Source organism: Triticum urartu, chromosome 2, assembly GCF_003073215.2.
Source record: "Triticum urartu cultivar G1812 chromosome 2, Tu2.1, whole genome shotgun sequence".
Taxonomy (NCBI): Eukaryota; Viridiplantae; Streptophyta; class Magnoliopsida; order Poales; family Poaceae; genus Triticum; species Triticum urartu.
The window spans coordinates 599,103,033-599,124,784 of record NC_053023.1 but is presented as its reverse complement, the minus strand read 5'-3'; the positions used below and the strand labels follow the sequence as shown (position 1 = coordinate 599,124,784).

Here is a 21,752-nt window from a genome sequence, read left to right as displayed (position 1 = left end):
CCCGGCCCATGGAACGGAAGCAGACCTGCACACGAATCTTGGCGCGATCGGACGGACGGGAAGCACGGTCAGAGTCGGACTCGGGTCCAAATTGCCTTCCAAAGTGGTGTGCCGCCGGGCGACTTGAGTACTTGACCACGCTCCTGCTCAGGCCGCCGGTCGCTCTTTTGCTCTCTCGCTTCGCCGCCGGTCGTCGAGACGAGAGTGGCCGCCGCCTGAATTCTTCCTAGCCGCTCAACCAACCATCGATGGGCCAAGAACAGAGCCAGCCCGACCCGGCGGTGGGGGAGCCTTCTCCGCCGGCCGCCGACCCCGCGCCGGCGCAGTCTCCTGCCCCCGCGCCCTCCTCCCTCGAGGAGCTCGCCGCAGGTACACGCCAAACTCTGAATCTTAGGCGCCGGTGGCGGTGTCCACTAATTCTCGTTTTTCAAGCGGACACGCGGCCGTTTCGAGTGGTGGTTCTCTTCGAGTCGCGACAGCTATAGGTTATCCGTCGGGTTGCTGGGATTTGGGGAGCATTGGTGGAAGCAGAGCTCTAGGGAAGGATAGTTGGGAGTTTTAGGTGGACGAGATTGTCCCTGTGACTCTCCACTATGTGGTTATGCAGTTCAGACCTTGTACTCGATGGTGAACTGGTGAGGGGTGACATCTTACAAATCGTAGAACATCTACGCGTTCATGCCGAAATCGAGGTAGCCTTTAATGCTAGTGCCATATAGGTATGCGCTAGTTGATGATACCCCTGTCCTGAGGAGCTACCAAGCTTCAACCTGCTAATATCTTGCCAAAACCACTAGATTCCAGTTCCACATCTCCCCCAAAAAATACCCCAATGTGCACAAAGTTCGCGCGCTCTTTCAAATTTGTATGGCATGCGCTGCTTTATTGGAGGTTCCCTAATCTAGACTGCCCTTAGTGTTCCTTTTTTGGTATCAAAAGGAGTTTTCATTCATTAACAATAGTAGGATTACAACATTTCTAGGCAACAATCTAGACTGCCCTTAGTGTTCCTTTTTTTTGGTATCAAAAGGAGTTTTCGTTCATTAATAATAGCAGGATTACAACATTTCTAGGCAACAATCTAGACTGATATTACTTATGTGATGTTCTTTTAACCCGTGCGCTTTGCATGGGGTATGTTGCATCTTTTGAAGTCTCATTAATCTGTGCCAGCATTAGTGTTTTGATCTTCTGATTACTGATGTTGAATTTTTGTAATGTACAGAGGCTATGTCGTTTAGTGAGGATAATGAGGTAAGACCTTTTATTTTGCTCCTGGAAGATTGATAGATACCTATATATCAGTATTCTATTCTTCATGGTGCTTGGGAGATCAGTGAAACAGTTATCTGCTTATGCAGTCAATTGACGTTAAGGTACAGAAAGCTCTGGATTGTCCGTGCGTGGCTGATTTGAAAACTGGACCATGTGGCAGTGGATTTGTTGATGCATTTTCCTGCTTCCTGAGGAGCACAGAAGTAGAGAAGGTTGTATTTTTATCTCAAGTTACCAAGTTGCTTCAATTATAGCTGTCTTCTGTAAGTTACAGTACTTAAAATTTCCCTGGATAATCATAATAAAGAGCCTCTTTGTTCTAAACTTAACTCAATAGCTCAGGGGTGTTTTTTAGGTAAATACCCAAGAAAGTTATTTTAGGTAAGCACTCAAGGAAGTTGGGTGTTGGGATTAGTGTTTGGCAGATATGTGGTTAATTGATACCTTTTCTAACGTAGTCTTTATAATGAGTAGTGTGGCCCTTTCCTTTTATTGTCAACATTTTTGTTCTTATTATTTCGCCCGATACTATTTTCAGACGAATTCTGTGGCTGCTTCAGTGTGCTAGTTTGTAGTATAAACTAAAAAGGCACCCAAGTAGTTTGTAGATCTGACGGAGCACAATAAAGATCTTTTGTTCTGTGTCGCATTTTCTTACAATCCAAATAGCAACAGATGTATGGCAGTCATTGTCTATTTGGTTACACTACGATGTTATTGGTAGCCAATTATAATTCAATCTGGTTAAAAGTACTTATTCGGTTTACTTGTTACTTTATAACAAAATAAACCTCAAGAATTTGCCCTCTTTCCTCATCAAAGTTAAAAGAGTTAAGAAATGGAGATGCTATAACTCTTTGTAATACTCCCTCCGTAAAGAAATATATGAGCTCTTATATTTGTTTACAGAGGGCTATTTCCTAATGTCTGAATCGCTGTTGCATACAAAACTCTTCCACTCGTATGCTGTTAAATGCTTGGCTGTCTGATTCATGTCTATTTTCTTCCTGGATATTGACTTACACTAAACCTGCTTCCTTTGCCTTGCCAGGGATCAGACTGTGTGCAGCCCTTCATCGCGCTGCAAAACTGCATCAAGGAGAATCCAGCGGCATTTTCTAAGGAGATTTTGGAAGAGGAGGAGAAGGACGAGGAGGCTGAGAAGTCCAACCTGCAAGTTAGAGCTCCAGCATGGTCTAGAGAATCCAAATCCAAACCAAAGCTTTGAGATCCTGTGGTATTAAGCTGACAGCCTGATACAGAGATTACCCCGATTCACACTCTTCACCTTGTTTCTCCTATAAATTCTTCCTTTATAGGCAAGATTAAGCATCCAGGATTCTTCGGCAGAAATAAGCACAGTTTGTGTGGTAGAAATACTTCCACCTTTTTTTTGGGAGAACATTACACGTTTTTATGAAACTGGAAAACTTGTATTCTAGAGACATCAGTTTCTGAACGGATTTGACGAGCTGGTTTGTTGTCAAAAGGAACTAGTAGATTCCATGATTGCTGTCAGCCCATTATACGAAATCGATGGACCTTGTTAATCCATGCGTTCTTAACTGTGCAGTGACAGTTATTTGACCTTGTTGTGAATGTTGCTATCTGTCTCTCAACTCTGAGTTTACTAATGATAATAGTGTCATTACACGACATGTCCACCAAAGTGGACATAGTCTTAATTATTCTCGAAAGAAAAGAAGATGGTCTTAAGTTTTTGCAAGAGCTTTTGGGGAAGTGCTCAACGATTTTCCTTCTGGCGGGCAGGCAGAGCCTTTTCCTTTTTCTTTTGGGAGCTGGTGCCAGGGATACAAGCCCAAAAAGCATGTTGTCTTGGTGGGCTTTCGGCCCATTTTACTGCTCTTCCTCTCTCCCAACCCGTCACAGGTTTTTTTGTTCAGCCACTGCCTACTCTGGCTTGGTCTCTCTCTTCTCCGCACCCCGGAGGAGTCCCACCCAACTCCACCTCCGCCGCGATAAGCCCTAGCCTCCACCTCCGTCTCCATGGCGACCACCACCACCCTTTCCCACCCGCTCTCCGTGCCCATCGCCGGGGGCCGCGTCCGGCGCTGCCCCTTCACCCTGCTCGCCCCGGCCCGCACGGCCCCCCGGCGGCCGACGCCCCTCCTCGTCGCCCGCGCCAAGCGCACCAACAACTCCAGCGCTGCCCCGAAGCGAGAGGCGGACGAGGAGGTTGAGGTGGAGGAGGAGCTGCCGTGGATCCAGGACAAGGCGCTGGACCTCGTGGAGTTCACCGGCACCGTCACGCAGGCCATCCCCGGCCCCCGCGTCGGCTCCAGCCCCGTGCCGTGGCTCCTCGCCGTGCCGCTCGCCTACGTCGGCGTCTCCTTCGCCCTCGCCGCCGTCCGCACCTTCCGCAGGTTCACCTCCCCGCGCACTCAGAAGAAGAAGAGGGTGAGCCTTCGAGTCTGAAAATCATGTGTAGATCGATGCTTAGTGGGGGACTGCGGAGTGATACGATTAGCAGTTTAGTTACACACTGGTGGTTCCTCTCTAAGATTGGACATGTTGCTTGTGCTTCGTCTTTTTGGTGGCGGTAGATAATAAAGTGATGGCATATTTCTCTTATATATATAATAGAGTTTTAGCCATGCCAAAATGTAGGCACATTGTGTGGAGCAGCGGTTCGTTTGTTCAATCCAAACTCCAATAGTAGTTCATTGGGTGCTAAAGGCGTTCAAGGACTCGAGAATATGGGAGATTGACTCTTTTTTTTTTCTCAGCGAGGGATTCTATGTTGCAATTTCATCTCTATTCATCAAGTATCATAGAACCATGAGTCAATACCATACTAAATAGTTCAGTTTGTTTCAGTTAGTTGTTACTTTCAAGTGAGAAAGAATCAGGAGAACTTTTTTTCATTTTGTACTAATGAAGTTTCTGTTGATCACAAGCTAAGCTTACCTTTTTATTGATCACTGACTAAGCTTATGTTTTGTTTGATCACAATTCACAAGCCAGGCTCATCTTTACTCTTTATTTTCTTTTTCTTGCTGATGTTCTTGATGGGACTATTAATTCTGTTGCTCTTAGAAGTCATAACCATTATCCAGATATATTTTTGGCATTTCATGGTGACTCCATTTCTTTGCAGGTGACCAAGAATATATTCTTGTTGAAGTCACTAGACGAGTTGTTTCAGAAGGGCAGGGAAGCAGTGGATTTTCCAGCTCTTCAAGAACTAATGCAAAAGGTGTGCCCTTGATTCAACCATTATTCCTGAGAATCTGAACTTATATTGGACTGCTGTTAGCACACACCTGCTTTATTTTCTCAACAAATGAATCTACTTTGACCAGTGTTTCTCAGATATCTTATTCTGGAAGGTTAAATTACACTGATGACTTGTGCTAAAAATATTTAGACTCAAGACTATCTCCTTGCAAAGATCTAAACCAGAAATTTTGCTGGTCAGAATAGATTTTGACATATGAAACTGTAATGCTTTTGCACCAATGCACCCATTTGGCCATTTCTACTGCTGTTTGAGGAATGGTTTTCTTATTATGTTGTTGGCCGCAAAGCTGTCTGGCTATAGTGAGGACTACATATACACTTTTAACTTTTTTCCCCATGTATTCAGACAGGATTTGACATGGATGATGTAGTAAGAAAGTACATCCGATACACACTGAATGAAAAACAATTCAATCCTGATGTGGTTGTGGATCTCATACATCTTAGGAAAGCATCGATGTTAGAAGATAATGAAGTTGCTGAAATTCTGAATGAGATATCTAGACGAATTGTTCGGGAAAAAGGTATTTTTCTTCTTCTGATTCTGGTACTCTTAGATAACACATAGTTTTTCCTAAACCTTCAAGACCCTGGCTGCTCAATTCTAAAACACGGAAGTGATTTTGTCTTCTTTTGACTTCCTATGAAATTTGTGGATCTCCCTGGTGGAATCCTCTGTAAAACTTGGTACTGATCATGTGTCCCATAATTTACTGGTTTTGTACTTTGATTCGCTGCAAACTTTTAGAAGATTACTTTCCAACGATTACTGAGCATATAATATTGGCATTTGTCTGTTTCTTCCATTGTTGTCAAATCCGCTCGTCGCGTTAGCTTTATACACATTGTTCAGTTATTTTAGCTTCTGAGCCTGAAAATGATGTCTGCATTGTGTGAGTTGCTAAACATCTGCTTTTTTTTTAACTTGGGTCATCAAACATCATTTAATATACATCTGTATGCTGCAGCAATATTCAGACATAAATAAGAGAGTTTTAGCAATACGTTGTCATTTTTTATGAGCATGAAAATCTTAAGATGATGTCAAAATCAAAGCACTGCATTTGAATGCTTCATTTGTTGAAGTTCAATTTGACACCTTCAACATGAGTTCTTGTACTTAAAATTATACGGTTTATTTTTAGGGTTGCTACGAACCTATGAGCGTATGATTTGCATATCAAATAGGAGAATCATTGTCTTTCTAGAAAATGATCAAGAGCTGTGGCCTGCGGGATAGTGTTCAAAATATTATAAATTGCTTGTTTTTGGTAGGAGTGATAATTTTGTTTGATTCACAACTAAGCTTGATGTGTAAGGTTATGCTTGCACACTGCTAGAGTGCTGAGGATATTTGTGTTTTATGATATTGCAGGTCCAATAGTTATGGACTTATCTGGGTTTACAGAGCAAGGTTTTAAGCGGAAGCTTGCTGTGCAGACATTGTTCGGAAAAATCATGTACTTATCAGAGGTAAGCTGCTGGCGTCTGTTTTTATTGACTCTTGCAGCTAAGAATTTTCTGGACTCCAAAATAGAGTTAAAATATTTTAGATGTCATGATGTTGTATTATAATGTATTCAGCTCCTTCCCTGTTCCTCCATTATAACTGGATATCTGTGAATTATCCAGCTCCCAGAGTTCTGTTCCCGGGACGGCTCGCTTGTTGTCAAAGAAATCTTTGGAGTTACAGAGTATGGCTAAATCTCTGTTGTGGATTATCATCACAAATTTTATGCTACAACTGATGCATCCAATACTATTGTCATAACTGTTGTTTCTTTCCCTGTTTTCATCTGAGCAGCGAGGATGCAGACAGCCTTCGCAGTCGTACCCTTTCTGAAGCTGGTGATATCGAGTCGTTAGAAAGGATGGTCGAAGATTCTGATGAACATGGTACCCCATCATCATCTTGAAGTATGTTAGTGGTTGGATACTTATCATCTTTGAGTTTTGTCAATGGTTGAAGAAGAGAGGGTTGTCCTGGATAGTTGACTGCAAGTTTTGTAAATCTACCTTCTACTAGGATTGTAGCTTCTGGCAGTATCTCGGACCTGTCTACCACCTGACTAAAACAAGGAAGTTGTTGAGAGAATGGTAGCAGTGAGTTTATATAAAGCGACAATTGTTAACTGTATTTGCGTTGTTTATTCTTTTATTGGTCTTTATCCATGAATTATAAGACTGAACCAAGTTTATATATATCCCTACATTGGGTGTGAGTTGCGCACTTGTGCAACCAGGATATGTTTGGCAATGGTGCTGTCAGATTGTCGATGCAATGATTCTAAGTACTCCCTCTGTTTGTGAATATAAGATGTTTTGGATATTTCAATATGGACTACATGCAGATTGAAATAAGTGAATAAGCACACTAAAATGCGTCTATATACATCTGAATCAGGAAAAAGTTGGAACATCTTAATAGACTGAGACGAAGCCATTCTGAACCCATTGTGCACAATATGTGGGTAGCAAAGCATCCAAATTTGAATGTAAAACAACATGAGCAATCAAGTCTGTAAAAGATAAAGGAAAATTTCCATTTAATTTTGACACAGGCAAACTGGATGAAGGGGTGAATAAACAGAGTACTCCAACTTCTATGGTGACTTGTATAGCTGACAGGAGCGTCGTCTGAAAGATGGAAGGAATGGACCTCCTGGAGATCTATAAAATTGTGTTTCAGGTCATGAAAAGAATCATAAAACAATGTGTATCCTATATGTAATCACATCTAGCAAGCCAGGCCATATGAATTTACAGATTGTTCCAAAAGATCCTGAGTCCACCAGCAAAGGATTTCAGGCTGCCCCACAGATTTGCCCCCTTCGATGCTTCATGCGCATGCTTAGGGCTGCATTATGGAGCAAGAAAAGCTGTGAGGAACATAAGACGGTAGCAACCAAAATAACATCACATGCAACATCTTAGTGTTAAAATGTGTGAATCAACGATGGTGGAGAGGACTATGTAAGCTATCTTTATACATGTGCTACTGATAAACACATATTTCTTGATTTGTTTGATGCAGTTTAAGAATAATGCAGGGATTGTCTCAAATAGTCATCTTTAGGTGCTCATGCTGCTTAATTTGCAGAGCCAAAATTAGCTACCCTGTTACCATGCGATCATTTGTAAATCAATTGTTGATCTTGCGTGAGGGAATGCAAGCAGTACCTCTTGAGGTTTTGTGCCTTAACCACATTGTTGTTTTCAGTTTGACCTGATGCCATTGGCTCACTTTTATCCTCCAAACAAGTTGTTGGGGATAACTTTGGCTTGGCAGCTCCAGCTTTACCATGGCATTCTGGAAGTTGTGGCTTAGTATTCAGATCCAGAGGTTCCGAAGTTTTAGCCTGCAAAAGTAGATGATTATTATTATGAGCACAAACATAATTGGAGATATATGATTATTTAAGCATGCACGGTGACGATGTTTAATGATGAAAACTCAAAAAGAAAAGCATGAAGAGTGAAAGTACGTTATCTGTAATGAGGTACTACCATTTCTTCATTTACACCCTGAAAGTTGGTAGCAGCAACTCTTGGAGAGAGATCGATATTGTGGAGCCCGTATTTTTCCTTGAAGTTTTCTGAGCTGAAAGAGGCATTTCTTACATCATTCTTGAGTCTTGAATTATACTCCAATTCCTGGAGTAATGCCAGCACTGTATAGTAGGACCCTCCAACCTGCTGACGAACATATGTCGCATGTGGAAATTTTCCTTCGTGTGAAGCCCTGAAACTGTGTTGAATAATAGAGCCAGGCATAAGCAATGGATGTAAGATTTACAAGCACAAACGAGTCCTTAACACCTCATCAGGTGAAGCACAATTATATGTGACTATATCCAGCTGGTAACAACGAGAATCGGTATAAAACTGGTACTTCCAGAATTTAAATTTAGCGAGGGTTCTTTTGAAGCTAAAACTTGGTTTTCATCCGGGAACAATGACAAAATCTGATTGAGTAGCTTAACCGCATAAATCAGATCGCTCACTTCCCAAATTTCGAGAAGGCCCTGTTTGATAGTAAAGTATTTTCTAAGTAATCCAAAAATACTACAGTCATTCATATTATCATAGTTTTATTTGCAATGAGCTGTTTGGTTGCCATAAAAAACTGCAATTTTAATATTACAGTATTGCCAAAACCGTGGTATTTTCTCTGCATATAAAAAAGAACCCCGGACCTTTTTTTTCTTTAACAGAGCGAGCGGAAAAAACGACGTTTGTATCGTCTTCCTCGCTCCCAAGGTGTCGCCCCTGCATGTTGTTCAGATCTTCTCCATGGGCAGACATGGATAAACTAAGAGACGACGATGGAGAGAAAAAACGGTGTCCATCGTACTGCCGCTTGCGCTCCTCCCTCTCTGCTCCTATGCCCCATGCCCCCAAGCAGCTGGTTGCCCCGCTGGCCAACTCACGCGGTACTGGCTGCTCCGTGAACCCCCAACGCACTATTGTCCAAGCTCGAATGTGCCCTGCGCACTCCTAGTTGTGTGCTACTGCTGGTCAAAGCTGTGTCGTATGCGTGTTGTTTTGCCACTGGTTGTGCAGCCGCCGCCATGCCGCGACCTTGCTAGCTGCTGCTCATCCCACACGCACTGCTCGTGACCGCCGCCAACATGAATGGCACCACGACGTGCCCCCATGCACTCCACCCTAACGCGCTCGTTGGAACCCATGCATGTCGTGAACGACTATAGCTAGCTAAGTTAGGTTGATGCATACAAGCACTAACCAAACATGTCGCAGTATTCTCAATACTTCAAAATACTTTGTTTTGTCAAAATTGTGGTATTTTGTGCCTATATGCTAAAATACTGTAGTTTTGCAATACTACAGTTTTTGCAATACTTTGCTACCAAACATAGCCTGAACTAGCGGTTTTGCTGGATTCCAATCCTAGCCATGTTTGTGAGGCATTCACTGCCTGCTTAAACATGCTGCTTGAACCTTTCGAACCGCTCACAGAGCCAAATAAGAAAATGACATTGTTTATCAAGCACTATATCTCGAGTGGTACGAATCTTACATCTGATAAACAGAGTTGATCAGCTGGCTGTAAGACATTACTGTGTAATATACTCCCTCTGTAAAGAAATATAAGAGCGTTTAGATCACTTAAGTAGTGATCTAAACGCTCTTATATTTCTTTACGGAGGGAGTATAATGTAATTCTATAGTACGCAAGGTAGTATTTCCACCTTCACCCAAGATTGAAACTAGATAAAAGGAAGCACGGACACAAAGTATAACAAGTGCTGATCACAATAATAACAAACAGAAATGTTTTCTGGCCAAGTTGGCTTACTTTTCAACAAATTCCTCTACCCTGGCCATTCTTTCTTCTCTTGTCATTCTCTTGTGGACTTCGGGTAGATCCTGAGAACACAAAGAAGGGTGTTCATATTCTCACTTTGTGTCTGACCTGACATGGTTTGGGCATTTGCATTCCTAAAGCATCCTGGTTTAGCTACTAATAGCGCAATTATGATAGTATACCAGTGGAAACATGTATCAAAGTTCAACCGGTACTTATGATTTTAGCATGCACAGAGATTAAACTAAAACTAACTGTTAAAACCTTGTAATCTCTTTCTGAGATCTGATCTTACAATACAACACTATAAGATAGGCCCTGCCAGAAATGTAAGAGATCAAACTGGCAATAACTAACAACATGAACAAAATGGACAGAGAGTTAGAGTAGGGTTTCTGCAATAAAATACCGTCTCTTCCTTTATGCCCTCGAAGCTGGTCCTGGCATCTCTGGTTGAGTTGAAAGAGGCATCACTGACATCACTCCTCAGCTTCGAATTGTACTCCAGTTCCTGGAGTAATGCCCACAATACGTAATAGGACCCTCCAACCTGCTTACGAACATATGTAGCAGACGGAAATTTTCCTTCATGTGATGCCCTGTAACTGTATTGAATAGCAGAGCCAGCCATAAATAATGGATGTAAGGTTTAAAGACGCAAACAAGCCCATTGGGTGCATTCACAGATATACAATGCTAGAACTGCATCAAGCACCTAGCTCCATTCCAGAAGCACATTTACATGTGGTACGACAGACATTATACAGCCGGATGTTTTATTCTTGACCGGGAAACAGTAGGAAATTAGGCTACTGTGAATTTTACATAAATATAAGTGACAGTATTCACATGAGGGGGGTATGTACAGAATGGATAAGTACAGTGGAAACAAGCTAAAGGAATTGTTGTATCCAGACTTTGAAACTTTGCAGATGCTTTCTTTTCACCCTATGTGAAACTAGGACGAGATCCTCCCTAAATTTCCTGCACCAACTCGCCAGGATCTCGTCGTTTCTTTGTGTACAGAAACCGAAGTCTCAAAATTTAAAATTTGACGAGGATTGTTTTGAAGCTAGCACTTGGTTTTCATCTAGTAACAGTTGCAAAGTATGGTTGATTAGCTCGTTTGTGGAAGGCAATGACTAAAACAAGATTGTAGTAATTCGCTATATACAAAGGCAGCACAAGAAAACTGCAATACATGCTGATGACAATAATAGAGTTAGAAATGCTGGCCAGACCGAGTTTGACTTACTTCTCAACAAATTCCTCTACCCTGTCCCTTCTTTCTTCTTTTGTTAATCTCTTCTGGACCTTGGGTGGATCCTGAGCAGAGGGAGAACCCAGATGCTTCTTCCCACAGAGAGGCCGATAGGACGACCGTGCAACGGCGTCAGAAACGTCAGCAATGGCTGAAAAATGGGGGTAAAATGACAGAATTAAAACCCACAAGACAGGCAAACTAATTACATGGCAACAGGGGCAGCATTTGTGCACCTTTAAGACAAATCATACAATTACAAGCATTTATCCTAAAAAGTAGTAGTAATGGTGTTCTGGCACAGGGAAGGAGGTTAAAATCCTCCATGATTAAACCAAAATTAAACGGGGGAAACTTGGAGGAAAGATTACCAACCCTTCCTGGATGAGGCGGAGGAATAGAAGAAGCGCGCGGACGCGTGCATCGGAGAGGCCGATTAGGGTTTCATCGGTGTTCTGCGGGGAGCGAGGCAGAGCAGAGGAGGAGCTGAGGCAGGGGAGGTAGACGAGGAAAGCGGGCTCGTTTGCTTTGCAAGGCTGTCAGTTTGGCGGTGGCTAGCTAATGTGGACGGGCCCCGATGTCGGCAGGGACTGGCACAGTTAGCAAAAGGGCATGTTGGTTTTCTTTTCTGTTTTAACACTAGTTTTTCTTAAGAAACCAATGAACATCTTACATCTGTTAGTTACTCCATCCGTTCCTAAATATTTGTCTTTTTAGAGATTTCAAATGGACTATCACATATGGATGTATATAGACATAGTTTAAAGTGTAGATTCACTCATTTTGCTCCGTACGTAGTTACTTGTTGAAATCTCTAGAAAGACAAATATTTAGGAACGGAGGAAGTATTATTATTTAGAAGAACAGACAAATTAACAAAGAACGTCCGGTACAAAATGGTAAATGAGCCCAATCGGCCAACTGGTCCGCGTTCTCGTTGGTCCACTCGCGCGTGTGTGCCATGTACCCGTGGGGCGTGCATGTGACACATCCCCTCATGTTTCTTTCTTCCTATACCAGGTCAAAACAGTTTCACTCATCTTTCTCCCGCTTCTCTTCCCCCCCACCAAATTGAGGATTTGCAAGCCGGCCGCCGATGTTGTTCAATCCGCCACTGCCACCTCATCATCGTTGACGACATGGTCACGCCCACTGCCTCTCACTCATCCTTCGTCCTGTTTGCGGGAGCTGCTGGCTGCTCATCGATGTTGTAAACCAGAGGCACGCGAAGCCGCCTCGAGTCGGAGGGGGCTATGAGTGGCCGCTGCTGTGAGGCCAGTGCTGCTAGACGGTGCAAGGTAGGCAACCACTTCGTTGCACAGTGTTGCGATGCCAGTAGCTCGGCGTTGTAGGGCGGCCCCGCTCCTCGCGCCGGTGCTGCAAAGGTTGGGCACATGAGCTACAAAGGCGGGCGTTGGTGCTACGAAGGTCGACTGCCGGTAGGACACGTGTTGTTGTGATCCCCAAGGTGTTTTATGCGAGTCCATAGTCGGTGTTGCAAGGGCGTGGTACTGATGCTAGAGGTGATGACCGCCGGTGCTAGGGATGTGACACGCAATACCGTGATGCTGCGACCGGCAGGGCGCTCTGCTGGGATCAACGAACTACGATGCTGCTAGACAGTAGGCGACGAGAGGCGCACTACCACAGTGGTGCTGCCGATGGGGAGCTCAGTTGGAACCGGCGACCCGCGGTGCTACCAATCAGTCAACAACGAGATACACACAATCATGATGCTGGGACTGGCGTGCCTCTCAGCTGTGACGGTGGGGCGCTCCGTTAGGATCGGTGACCCGTGTTACTGCGAGCAGGCCAGTGACGAAGAAGAGACATATGTCGCTGCAATTGATGGTGCACTCTGCTGCAGAGGCCAGCTATGGGGCATGGTGGTGCTACGAGCGGCCATGCATGCTGTTGGGAAAGGCATGACGTAGACTATTATAGTTGGCGCGAGAAACCATGCGTGTAACTATGACAGAGCAGGGAGGATATGTGTTGTGGTTTTTGCAATGGGAGGAAGGCGTTTGTTTATGCAACGTGAAAGAGGGCGATTGGCCACAAATGAAGCGATCATACGGCAGGGAAGGTGACCAATCGGGGCTTTCGACCGGTTGCCCGACACCTAGCATTGCCCTAAAAATGGATATAAATTCTAGGAAAGTTGTCATTGTTTGGGTAAGATTGTCAATATTTACTTGCCACAACATTAGCTACAAGATCTCTTTGGGAGGGCTACAAATCTCCTTGATGAGATGGTGAAAAATTATGCCCATTGGCACTCTAAAAGAACTCCAAATAATGAAGGTAAACTTTATTGAGGATATTGCATGCTTGAATGATAAGGTTGATATGATTATGTCTATGCTTGCTACTAAGCATGTTCCTACTGATCCTAAGGGTATTTCTATTGCACAACTTGTTGAACAAAATAAGGAACAAATATAAGTCAACTTTATTGGAAGAAACAATTCTAATATCAACGCTCACATGAATATTTTTGGTAAAAATTATGCTAAGCCTTATCCTCAAAATGCTCGAAACTCATATGGAAACTCTTACGATCATAATAATATACCCACTGGTCTAGAAAATATGATGAAATATTTGATTACTACTAAAAAATAAGTTAATATTACGACCAGTGGAAAGCTTGATATATATTATACAAGTAGCAAACACACCATGATTAGAGCTAGAGGAGAAACATAAAGGTTACAGAGAGAAGCTAGAAATGCTGAACTGTTTGCTGAAAAAGGGATTGAAGAGGTCAAAACTATAAGTTTTGTTGGACCTCTATTGCGGATAACCCTATGATAATTCATATTACTTTCCATGATTATAAAGGCGGGATTGGAGAGGTCATGACTTTATATAGCAATGATCCCACTATTTTAGAGAGTGTTAAATCTGATTGCAGTATTGCTAAAAGCGGGTTTGGAGAGAGATCAAAACTTTAGGTAGTATTTATCCCACTGTTTTAGATGGTAATTTTTTATTATGATGATTGCACTCTTACTGAAGTGATAAAGGTTTTGCACGAGTTTGTTATAAATCCTAATGCTAGTGAATACAATAGAGAATTGTAGGAGCTCTCTTAAAAGCTAGAGAAGAAAAATATGAATAAGAAGTTTCTATTCCAAGAAAATTATAAGATGGTTGGGAACCTAATAGCAAGATCATAATTAATAACTTTGTAGGTAATGCATTATGTGATCTTGGTGCTAGTGTCTCTACCATGCCAAAAGCATTATATGATGTACTTGGATTAAGATCTATGTTTGATTGTTCTTTAAGTTTACATTTGGTTGATTCAACCATTAAAAGGCCATTGGGAAGAACAAATGATGTCCCTATAAATGCAAATAGAAAATTTATGTTACCAGTGATTTTATAGTAATAGATATTGAATGCAATCCTTCATGTCCTATCACATTAGGAAGACCATTTTAAAGAACCATTGCGATGTCATTGACATAAAGGAAGAGGACATATAATATTTCAATTTCCAATGAGGAAAGGACGTGACATTTCCAAGGAAGAAAATATATTACCATATGAAACCATTATGAGAGAAAATTATTCCCTGGAAAATAATAATGAGAAAACTTCAAACTATCCCCAGAACACCATGCCTAGCTAAAAGACATTAAAGAAAAGCGCTTATGGGAGCATATTTATCTTTTTATTTCCTTTGAGTCAATAAAGTTGTTGTGTTCTATCGCGATAAAATTTTATATCCTTCTGTAGTACTCCCTCTGTAAAGAAATATAAGAGTGTTTAGATCACTAAAGTATGTTGGGGAACGCAATATTTCAAAAAAATTCCTATGATCACGCAAGATCTATCTAGGAGATGCATAGCAACGAGAGGGGAGAGTGTGTCTACGTACCCTCGTAGACCGAAAGCGGAAGCATTTAGTAACGTGGTTGGTGTAGTCGAACGTCTTCACGATCCAACCGATCAAGTACCGAACGCACGTCACCTCCGCGATCTGCACACGTTCAGCTCGGTGACGTCCCTCGTACTCTTGATCCAGCTGGGGCCGAGGGTGGGTTCCGTCAGCACGACGGCGTGTTGACGGTGATGATGAAGTTCTGACGCAGGGCTTCGCCTAAGCACTACGACAATATGACCGAGGTGTAAAACTGTGGAGGGGGGCACCGCACACGGCTAAAGATCAACTTGTGTGTCTATGGGGTGCCCCCCTCCCATGTATATAAAGGGGGGAGGGAGGAGGAGGCCGGCCAGGGTTGGCGCACCCAAGGGGGGAGGAATCCTACTCCAAGTAGGATTCGGCCCCCCCTTTCCTACTTCCACAAGGAGAAGGGGGGGAAGGAGTAGGAGAAGAGAAGGAAAGGGGGGCCGGCGCCCATAGTCCTAGTCCAGTTCAGTTTGGGCTAGGGGAGGGGGCGCCACCTCTTGGCTGTTGGGGAACGTAGCAATAATTTAAAATTTTCCTACGTGTCACCAAGATCAATCTAGGAGATGCTAGCAACGAGAGAGAAGGAGTGCATCTTCATACCCTTGAAGATCTCTAAGCGGAAGCGTTGCAAGAACGCGGTTGATGGAGTCGTACTCGCGGCGATTCAAATCGCAGAAGATCCGATCTAGCGCCGAACGGACGGCGCCTCCACGTTCAACACACGTACAGCCCGGGGACGTCTCCTCCTTCTTGATCAAGCAAGGGGAGAGGAGAAGTTGAGGGAGAACTTCGGCAGCATGACGGCGTGGTCGTGGAGCTCGTGGTATTCCTGCAGGGCTTCGCCAAGCTCTACGGAGAAGGAAGAGTTGGAGGAGGGAGGGGCTGCGCCAGGGAAGGGGTGCGGCTGCCCTCTCTCTCCCTCACTATATATAGGGGGAAGGAGGGTGGAGGAGGCGCCCTAGGGTTCCCTAGGGGAGGGGCGGCGGCCACAGGGAAAACCCTAGATGGGTTTGGGCGCCCCCACCCCTAGGAAACTTGCCCCCCAAGCCGGGAGGGGTGGCTGCCCTAGGGGAGGCGCCCCCACCTCTCCAAGTTACGTGAGATGGGGTGGGAGGGGCGCACATCCCCTTAGTGGGCTGGTGTGCCCCTTCCCCTTGGCCCATAAGGCCCCCCAACGCTTGTCGGGGCCTCCGAAACCATTTTCGGACACGCTGGTTGTCACCCGGTACCCCCGGAACAATTCCGGACTCCAATACCCTTCGTCCAATATATCGATCTTCACCTCCGGACCATTCTGGAACTCCTCGTCACATCCGGGATCTCATCCGGGACTCCGAACAACCTTCGGTAACCACATACTATTTCCCATAACAACTCTAGCGTCACCGAACCTTAAGTGTGTAGACCCTACGGGTTCGGGAACCATGCAGACATGACCGAGACATCTCTCCGGCCAATAACCAATAGCGGGATCTGGATACCCATATTGTCTCCCACATGTTCCATGATGATCTCATCGGATGAACCACGATGTCGGGGATTCAATCAATCCCGTATACAATTCCCTTTGTCTATCGGTATGTTACTTGCCCGAGATTCGATCGTCGGTATCCCAATACCTCATTCAATCTCGTTACCGGCAAGTCTCTTTACTCGTTCCGTAATGCATGATCCCGTGGCTAACTCATTAGTCACATTGAGCTCATTATGATGATGCATTATTGAGTGGCCCAAGAGATACCTCTCCGTCACACGGAGTGACAAATCCCAGTCTCGATTCGTGCCAACCCAACAGACACTTTCGGAGATACCTGTAGTGCACCTTTATAGCCACCCAGTTACGTTGTGACGTTTGGTACACCCAAAGCATTCCTACGGTATCCGGGAGTTGCACAATCTCATGGTCTAAGGAAATGGTACTTGACATTAGAAAAGCTTTAGCAAACGAACTACACGATCTTGTGCTACGCTTAGGATTGGGTCTTGTCCATCATATCATTCTCCTAATGATGTGATCCTGTTATCAGTGACATCCAATGTCCATGGTCAGGAAACCATGACCATCTATTGATCAACGAGCTAGTCAACTAGAGGCTTACTAGGGACATGTTGTGGTCTATGTATTCACGCATGTATTACGGTTTCCAATTAATACAATTATAGCATGAACAACAGACAATTATCATGAACAAGGAAATACAATAATAACCATTTTATTATTGCCTCTAGAGCATATTTCCAACAGTCCCCCACTTGCACTAGAGTCAATAATCTAGTTCACATCACTATGTGATTGTAATGAATCCAACACCCATGGGGTTTGTTCATATCTCGCTTGTGAGAGAGGTTTATTAGTCAATGGGTCTGAACCTTTCAGACCCATGTGTGCTTTACAAATCTCTATGTCATTTTGTAGATGCAGATACCACGCGCTACTTGGGGCTATTCCAAATAACTGCTCTACTATACGAATCCGGTTTACTACTCAGAGTCATCCGGATTAGTGTCAAAGTTTGCATCGACGTAACCCTTTACGACGAACTCTTTTACCACCTCCATAATCGAGAAAATTCCTTAGTACACTAGTTACTAAGGATAAGTTTGACCACTGTCATGTGATCCGTTCCTGGATCACTGTTGTACCCCTTGACTAACTCATGGCAAGGCACACTTCAGGTGTGGTACACAACATAGCATATTGTAGAGCCTACGTCTAAAGCATAGGGGACGACCTTTGTCCTTTCTCTCTCTTCTGCCGTGGTTAGGTCTTGAGTCTTACTCAATACCCACACCTTGTAACATAGCCAAGAACTCCTTCTTTGCTGATCTATTTTGAACTCCTTCAAAATATTGTCACGGTATGTATTGATTTTAAAGTAATATTAAGCGTTTTTTGATCTATCCTTATAGATCTTGATGCTCAATGTTCAAGTAGCTTAATCCAGGTTTTCCATTGAAAAACACTTTCAAATAACCCTGCATGCTTTCCAGAAATTCTACATCATTTCCGATCAACAATATGTTAACAACATATACTCATCAAAAATTCTATAGTGCTCCCACTCACTTCTTTGGAAATACAAGTTTCTCATAAACTTTGTATAAACCCAAAATCTTTGATCATCTCATCAAAGTGTACATTCCAACTCCGAGATGCTTACTCCAGTCCTTAGAAAGATTGCTGGAGCTTTGCTACTTGTTAGCATCTTTCAGGATTGACAAAACCTTCTGGTTGTATCACATACAACCTTTCCTTAAGAAAATCGTCGAGGAAACAATGTTTTGACATCCTATCTGCAAGATTTCATAAATAATGCACTAACTGCTAATATAATTCCAACAGACTCTTAGCATCGCTATGAGTGAGAAAGTCTCAACGTAGTCAACTCCTTGAACTTGTCGGAAAACATCTTAACGACAAGTCGAGCTTTCTTAATGGTGACACTTACCATCATTGTCCGTCTTCCTTTTAAAATCCATCTGCACCCAACAGCCTTATGACCATCAAATAGTTCTTCCAAAGTCTATACTTTGTTTTATACATGGATCCTATCTCGGATTTTATGGCCTCGAGCCATTCGTCACAATCTAGACCCACCATCGCTTCTCCATAGCTCGTAGGTTCATTTTTGTCTAGCAACATGACTTCCAAGATAGGATTACGTACCACTCTGAAGTAGTACGCATCCTTGTCGACCTACGAGGTTTGGTAGTGACTTGATCCGAAGTTTCATGATCACTATCATAAGCTTCCACTTCAATTGGTGTAGGTGCCACAGGAACAACTTCCTGTGCCCTGCTACACACTAGTTGAAGTGACGGTTCAATAACCTCATCATGTCTCCACCATCCTCCCACTCAATTCTTTCGAGAGAAACTTTTCCTCGAGAAAGGACTCGTTTCTAGAAACAATAACTTTTGCTTCCGGATCTGAAATAGGAGGTATACCGAACTATTTTTTGGGTATTCTATGAAGATGCATTTATCCGCTTTGGGTTCGAGCTTATCAGCCTGAAACTTTTGCAGCCCCAAACTTTTAAGAATCGACGACTTAGGTTTCTCTAAACCATAGTTCATACGGTGTCGTCTCAACGGAATTGTGTGGTGCCCTATTTAAAGTGAATGCAGTAGTCTCTAATGCCTAACCCATAAACGATAGTGGTAATTCGATAAGAGACATCATGGTATGCACCATATCCAATAGGGTGCAGTTATGATGTTCGGACACACCATCACATTATGGTGTTCCGGGCGGTATTAGTTGTGAAACAATTCCATAATGTATTAATTGTGTGCCAAACTCGTAACTCAGATATTCATCTCTATGATCATATCATAGACATTTTATCATCTTGTCACGACGATCTTCAACTTCACTCTGAAATTACTTGAACCTTTCAATAATTCAGACTTGTGTTTCATCAAGTAAATATACTCATCATCTACTCAAATCATCTGTGAAGTAAGAACATAACGATATCCACTGCGTGCCTCAGCACTCATTGAACTGCACACATCAAAATGTATTACTTCCAACAAGTTGCTTTCTTGTTCCATCTAACTGAAAGCGAGGCCTTTCAGTCATCTTGCCCATGTGGTATGATTTGCATGTCTCAAGTGATTCAAAATCAAGTGAGTCCAAACGATCCATCTGTATGGAGTTTCTTCATGCATATCTACCAATAGACATGGTTCGCATGTCTCAATCTTTTCAAAAATGAGTGAGTCCAAAGATCCATCAACATGGAGCTTCTTCATGCATTTTATACCAACGTGACTCAAATGGCAGTGCCACAAGTATGTGGTACTATCATTACTATCTTATATCTTTTGGCATGAACATGTGTATCACTATGATCGAGATTCAATAAACCATTCATTTTAGGTGCAATACCATTGATGGTATTATTCAAATAAACAGAGTAACCATTATTCTCCTTAAATGAATAACCGTATTGCGATAAACATAATCCAATCATGTATATGAAAACACCAAATAACAATTATTTAGGTTTAACACCAATATCGATGGTAGAGGGAGCATGCGATGCTTGATCACATCAACCTTGGAAACACTTCCAACACATATCGTCATCTCACCTTCAGCTAGTCTCCGTTTATTCTGTAGCCTTTTATTTTGAGTTACTAACACTTAGCAACTGAACCGGTATTTTAATACCCTGGTGCTACTAGGAGTACTAGTAAAGTACACATTATAATGTATATCCAATATACTTCTGTCGACCTTGCCAGCCTTCTCATCTACCGAGTGTCTAGGGTAGTTCTGATTCAGTGACCGTTCCCCTCATTATAGAAGCACTTAGTCTCGGGTTTGGGTTCAACCTTGGGTTTCTTCACTAGAGCAGCTACTGATTTGCCATTTCATGAAGTATCCCTTCTTTCCCTTGCCCTTCTTGAAACTAGTGGTTCAACCATCAACAATTGATGCTCCTACTTGATTTCTACTTTCGCGGTGTCAAACATCACGAGTTGCTCAAGGATCATCATGTCTATCCCTGATATGTTATAGTTCATCACGAAGCTCCAATAGCTTGGTGGCAGTGACTATGGAGAACCATCACTATCTCATCTAGAAGATTAACTCCCACTCGATTCAAGCGATTGTAGTACTCAGACAATCTGAGCACATGCTCAACGATTGAGCTTTTCTCCCTTAGTTTGCAGGCTTAAGAAACTTGTCAGAGGTCTCATACCTCTTGACGTGGGCACTATTCTGAAATTCCAATTTTAGTATATGGAACATCTCATATGTTCTGCGACATTTCAAAAACGTCTTTGGTGCCACAATTCTAAACCGTTAGTATTACGCACTGAACTATCACGTAGTCATCAAAACATGTATGTCAGATGTTTCCCAACATCTACAGACGACGCTCAAGGTTCAACACACTGAGCGGTGCATTAAGGACATAACCCTTCTGTGCATCAATGAGGACAATCCTCAGTTCATGGACCCAGTCCGCATAATTGCTACTGTCAACTCTCAACTAAATTTTCTCTAGGAACATATCTAAAACAGTAGAACCAAAGCGTGAGCTACGACATAATTTGCAAAGACCTTTTGACTATGTTCATGATAATTAAGTTCATCTAATCAAATTATTCAATGAACTCCCACTTAGATAGACATTCCTCTAGTCATCTAAGTGATACATGATCCAAGTCAACTAGGCCGTGTCCGATCATCACGTGAGACGGACTAGTCATCATCGGTGAACATCTTCATGTTGATCGTATCCACTATACGACTCATGTTCGACCTTTCGGTCTTCCGTGTTCCGAGGCCATGTCTGTACATGCTAGGCTCGTCAAGTTAACCTAAGTGTATTGCGTGTGTAAATCTGGCTTACACCCGTTGTATGCGAACGTTAGAACCTATCACACCCGATCATCACATGGTTCTTAGGAACAACGGACCTTAGCAACGGTGCACAGTTAGGGGGAACACAATTCTTGATATTTTAATGAGGGATCATCTTATTTATGCTACCGTCGTTCTAAGCAAATAAGATGTAAAAACATGACAAACATCACATGCAAATCATAAAGTGACATGATATGGCCAATATCATCTTGCGCCTTTGATCTCCATCTTCAAGGCGCGGCATGAACACCATCGTCACCGGCATGACACCATGATCTCCATCATCATGATCTCCATCATTGTGTCTTCATGAAGTTGC

General features: G+C 43.0%; 3 protein-coding genes across 3 annotated transcripts; 2 read left to right on the top strand and 1 right to left on the bottom strand.

Moving 5' to 3' along the window:
* The first annotated feature begins 104 nt into the window (after nucleotides 1-104).
* LOC125539085 (mitochondrial intermembrane space import and assembly protein 40 homolog) lies at nucleotides 105-2,823 on the top strand. Its single transcript, XM_048702455.1, has 4 exons — nucleotides 105-369; nucleotides 1,226-1,254; nucleotides 1,362-1,487; nucleotides 2,327-2,823. The coding sequence occupies exons 1-4, from the start codon at nucleotides 249-251 to the stop codon at nucleotides 2,501-2,503; spliced, it is 453 nt and encodes a 150-aa protein (XP_048558412.1). The 5' UTR covers nucleotides 105-248; the 3' UTR covers nucleotides 2,504-2,823.
* Nucleotides 2,824-3,163: 340 nt separating this feature from the next.
* LOC125539084 lies at nucleotides 3,164-6,673 on the top strand. Its single transcript, XM_048702454.1, has 6 exons — nucleotides 3,164-3,693; nucleotides 4,394-4,492; nucleotides 4,883-5,060; nucleotides 5,912-6,009; nucleotides 6,169-6,230; nucleotides 6,341-6,673. The coding sequence occupies exons 1-6, from the start codon at nucleotides 3,283-3,285 to the stop codon at nucleotides 6,450-6,452; spliced, it is 960 nt and encodes a 319-aa protein (XP_048558411.1). The 5' UTR covers nucleotides 3,164-3,282; the 3' UTR covers nucleotides 6,453-6,673.
* A 215-nt stretch (nucleotides 6,674-6,888) lies between these two features.
* On the bottom strand, nucleotides 6,889-11,684 carry LOC125539083. Its single transcript, XM_048702453.1, has 8 exons — nucleotides 11,502-11,684; nucleotides 11,121-11,277; nucleotides 10,275-10,470; nucleotides 9,857-9,927; nucleotides 8,044-8,284; nucleotides 7,717-7,895; nucleotides 7,301-7,393; nucleotides 6,889-7,206 (listed from the first exon to the last, which is right to left on the bottom strand). Exons 1-8 carry the CDS (start codon nucleotides 11,548-11,550, stop codon nucleotides 7,140-7,142), a joined length of 1,053 nt encoding a protein of 350 aa, XP_048558410.1. The 5' UTR covers nucleotides 11,551-11,684; the 3' UTR covers nucleotides 6,889-7,139.
* Nucleotides 11,685-21,752: the final 10,068 nt, after the last annotated feature.

What these genes read in the sequence shown, in the direction of transcription:
- LOC125539083 (XM_048702453.1), bottom strand. Translation starts at nt 11,550, where the DNA reads ATGCACGCGTCCGCGCGCTTCTTCTATTCCTCCGCCTCATCCAGGAAG. An exon ending in AGGGCATAAAGGAAGAGACG is followed by an intron (nt 9,928 to 10,274) that starts GTATTTTATTGC and finishes TTGTGTTCTCAG; the next exon opens with GATCTACCCGAAGTCCACAA. An exon ending in AAGGCACAAAACCTCAAGAG is followed by an intron (nt 7,394 to 7,716) that starts GTACTGCTTGCA and finishes TCCATAATGCAG; the next exon opens with CCCTAAGCATGCGCATGAAG.
- LOC125539085 (XM_048702455.1), top strand. Translation starts at nt 249, where the DNA reads ATGGGCCAAGAACAGAGCCAGCCCGACCCGGCGGTGGGGGAGCCTTCT. An exon ending in CGTTTAGTGAGGATAATGAG is followed by an intron (nt 1,255 to 1,361) that starts GTAAGACCTTTT and finishes CTGCTTATGCAG; the next exon opens with TCAATTGACGTTAAGGTACA. An exon ending in GGAGCACAGAAGTAGAGAAG is followed by an intron (nt 1,488 to 2,326) that starts GTTGTATTTTTA and finishes TTGCCTTGCCAG; the next exon opens with GGATCAGACTGTGTGCAGCC.
- LOC125539084 (XM_048702454.1), top strand. Translation starts at nt 3,283, where the DNA reads ATGGCGACCACCACCACCCTTTCCCACCCGCTCTCCGTGCCCATCGCC. An exon ending in TTCAAGAACTAATGCAAAAG is followed by an intron (nt 4,493 to 4,882) that starts GTGTGCCCTTGA and finishes CCATGTATTCAG; the next exon opens with ACAGGATTTGACATGGATGA. An exon ending in GAAATCTTTGGAGTTACAGA is followed by an intron (nt 6,231 to 6,340) that starts GTATGGCTAAAT and finishes TCATCTGAGCAG; the next exon opens with CGAGGATGCAGACAGCCTTC.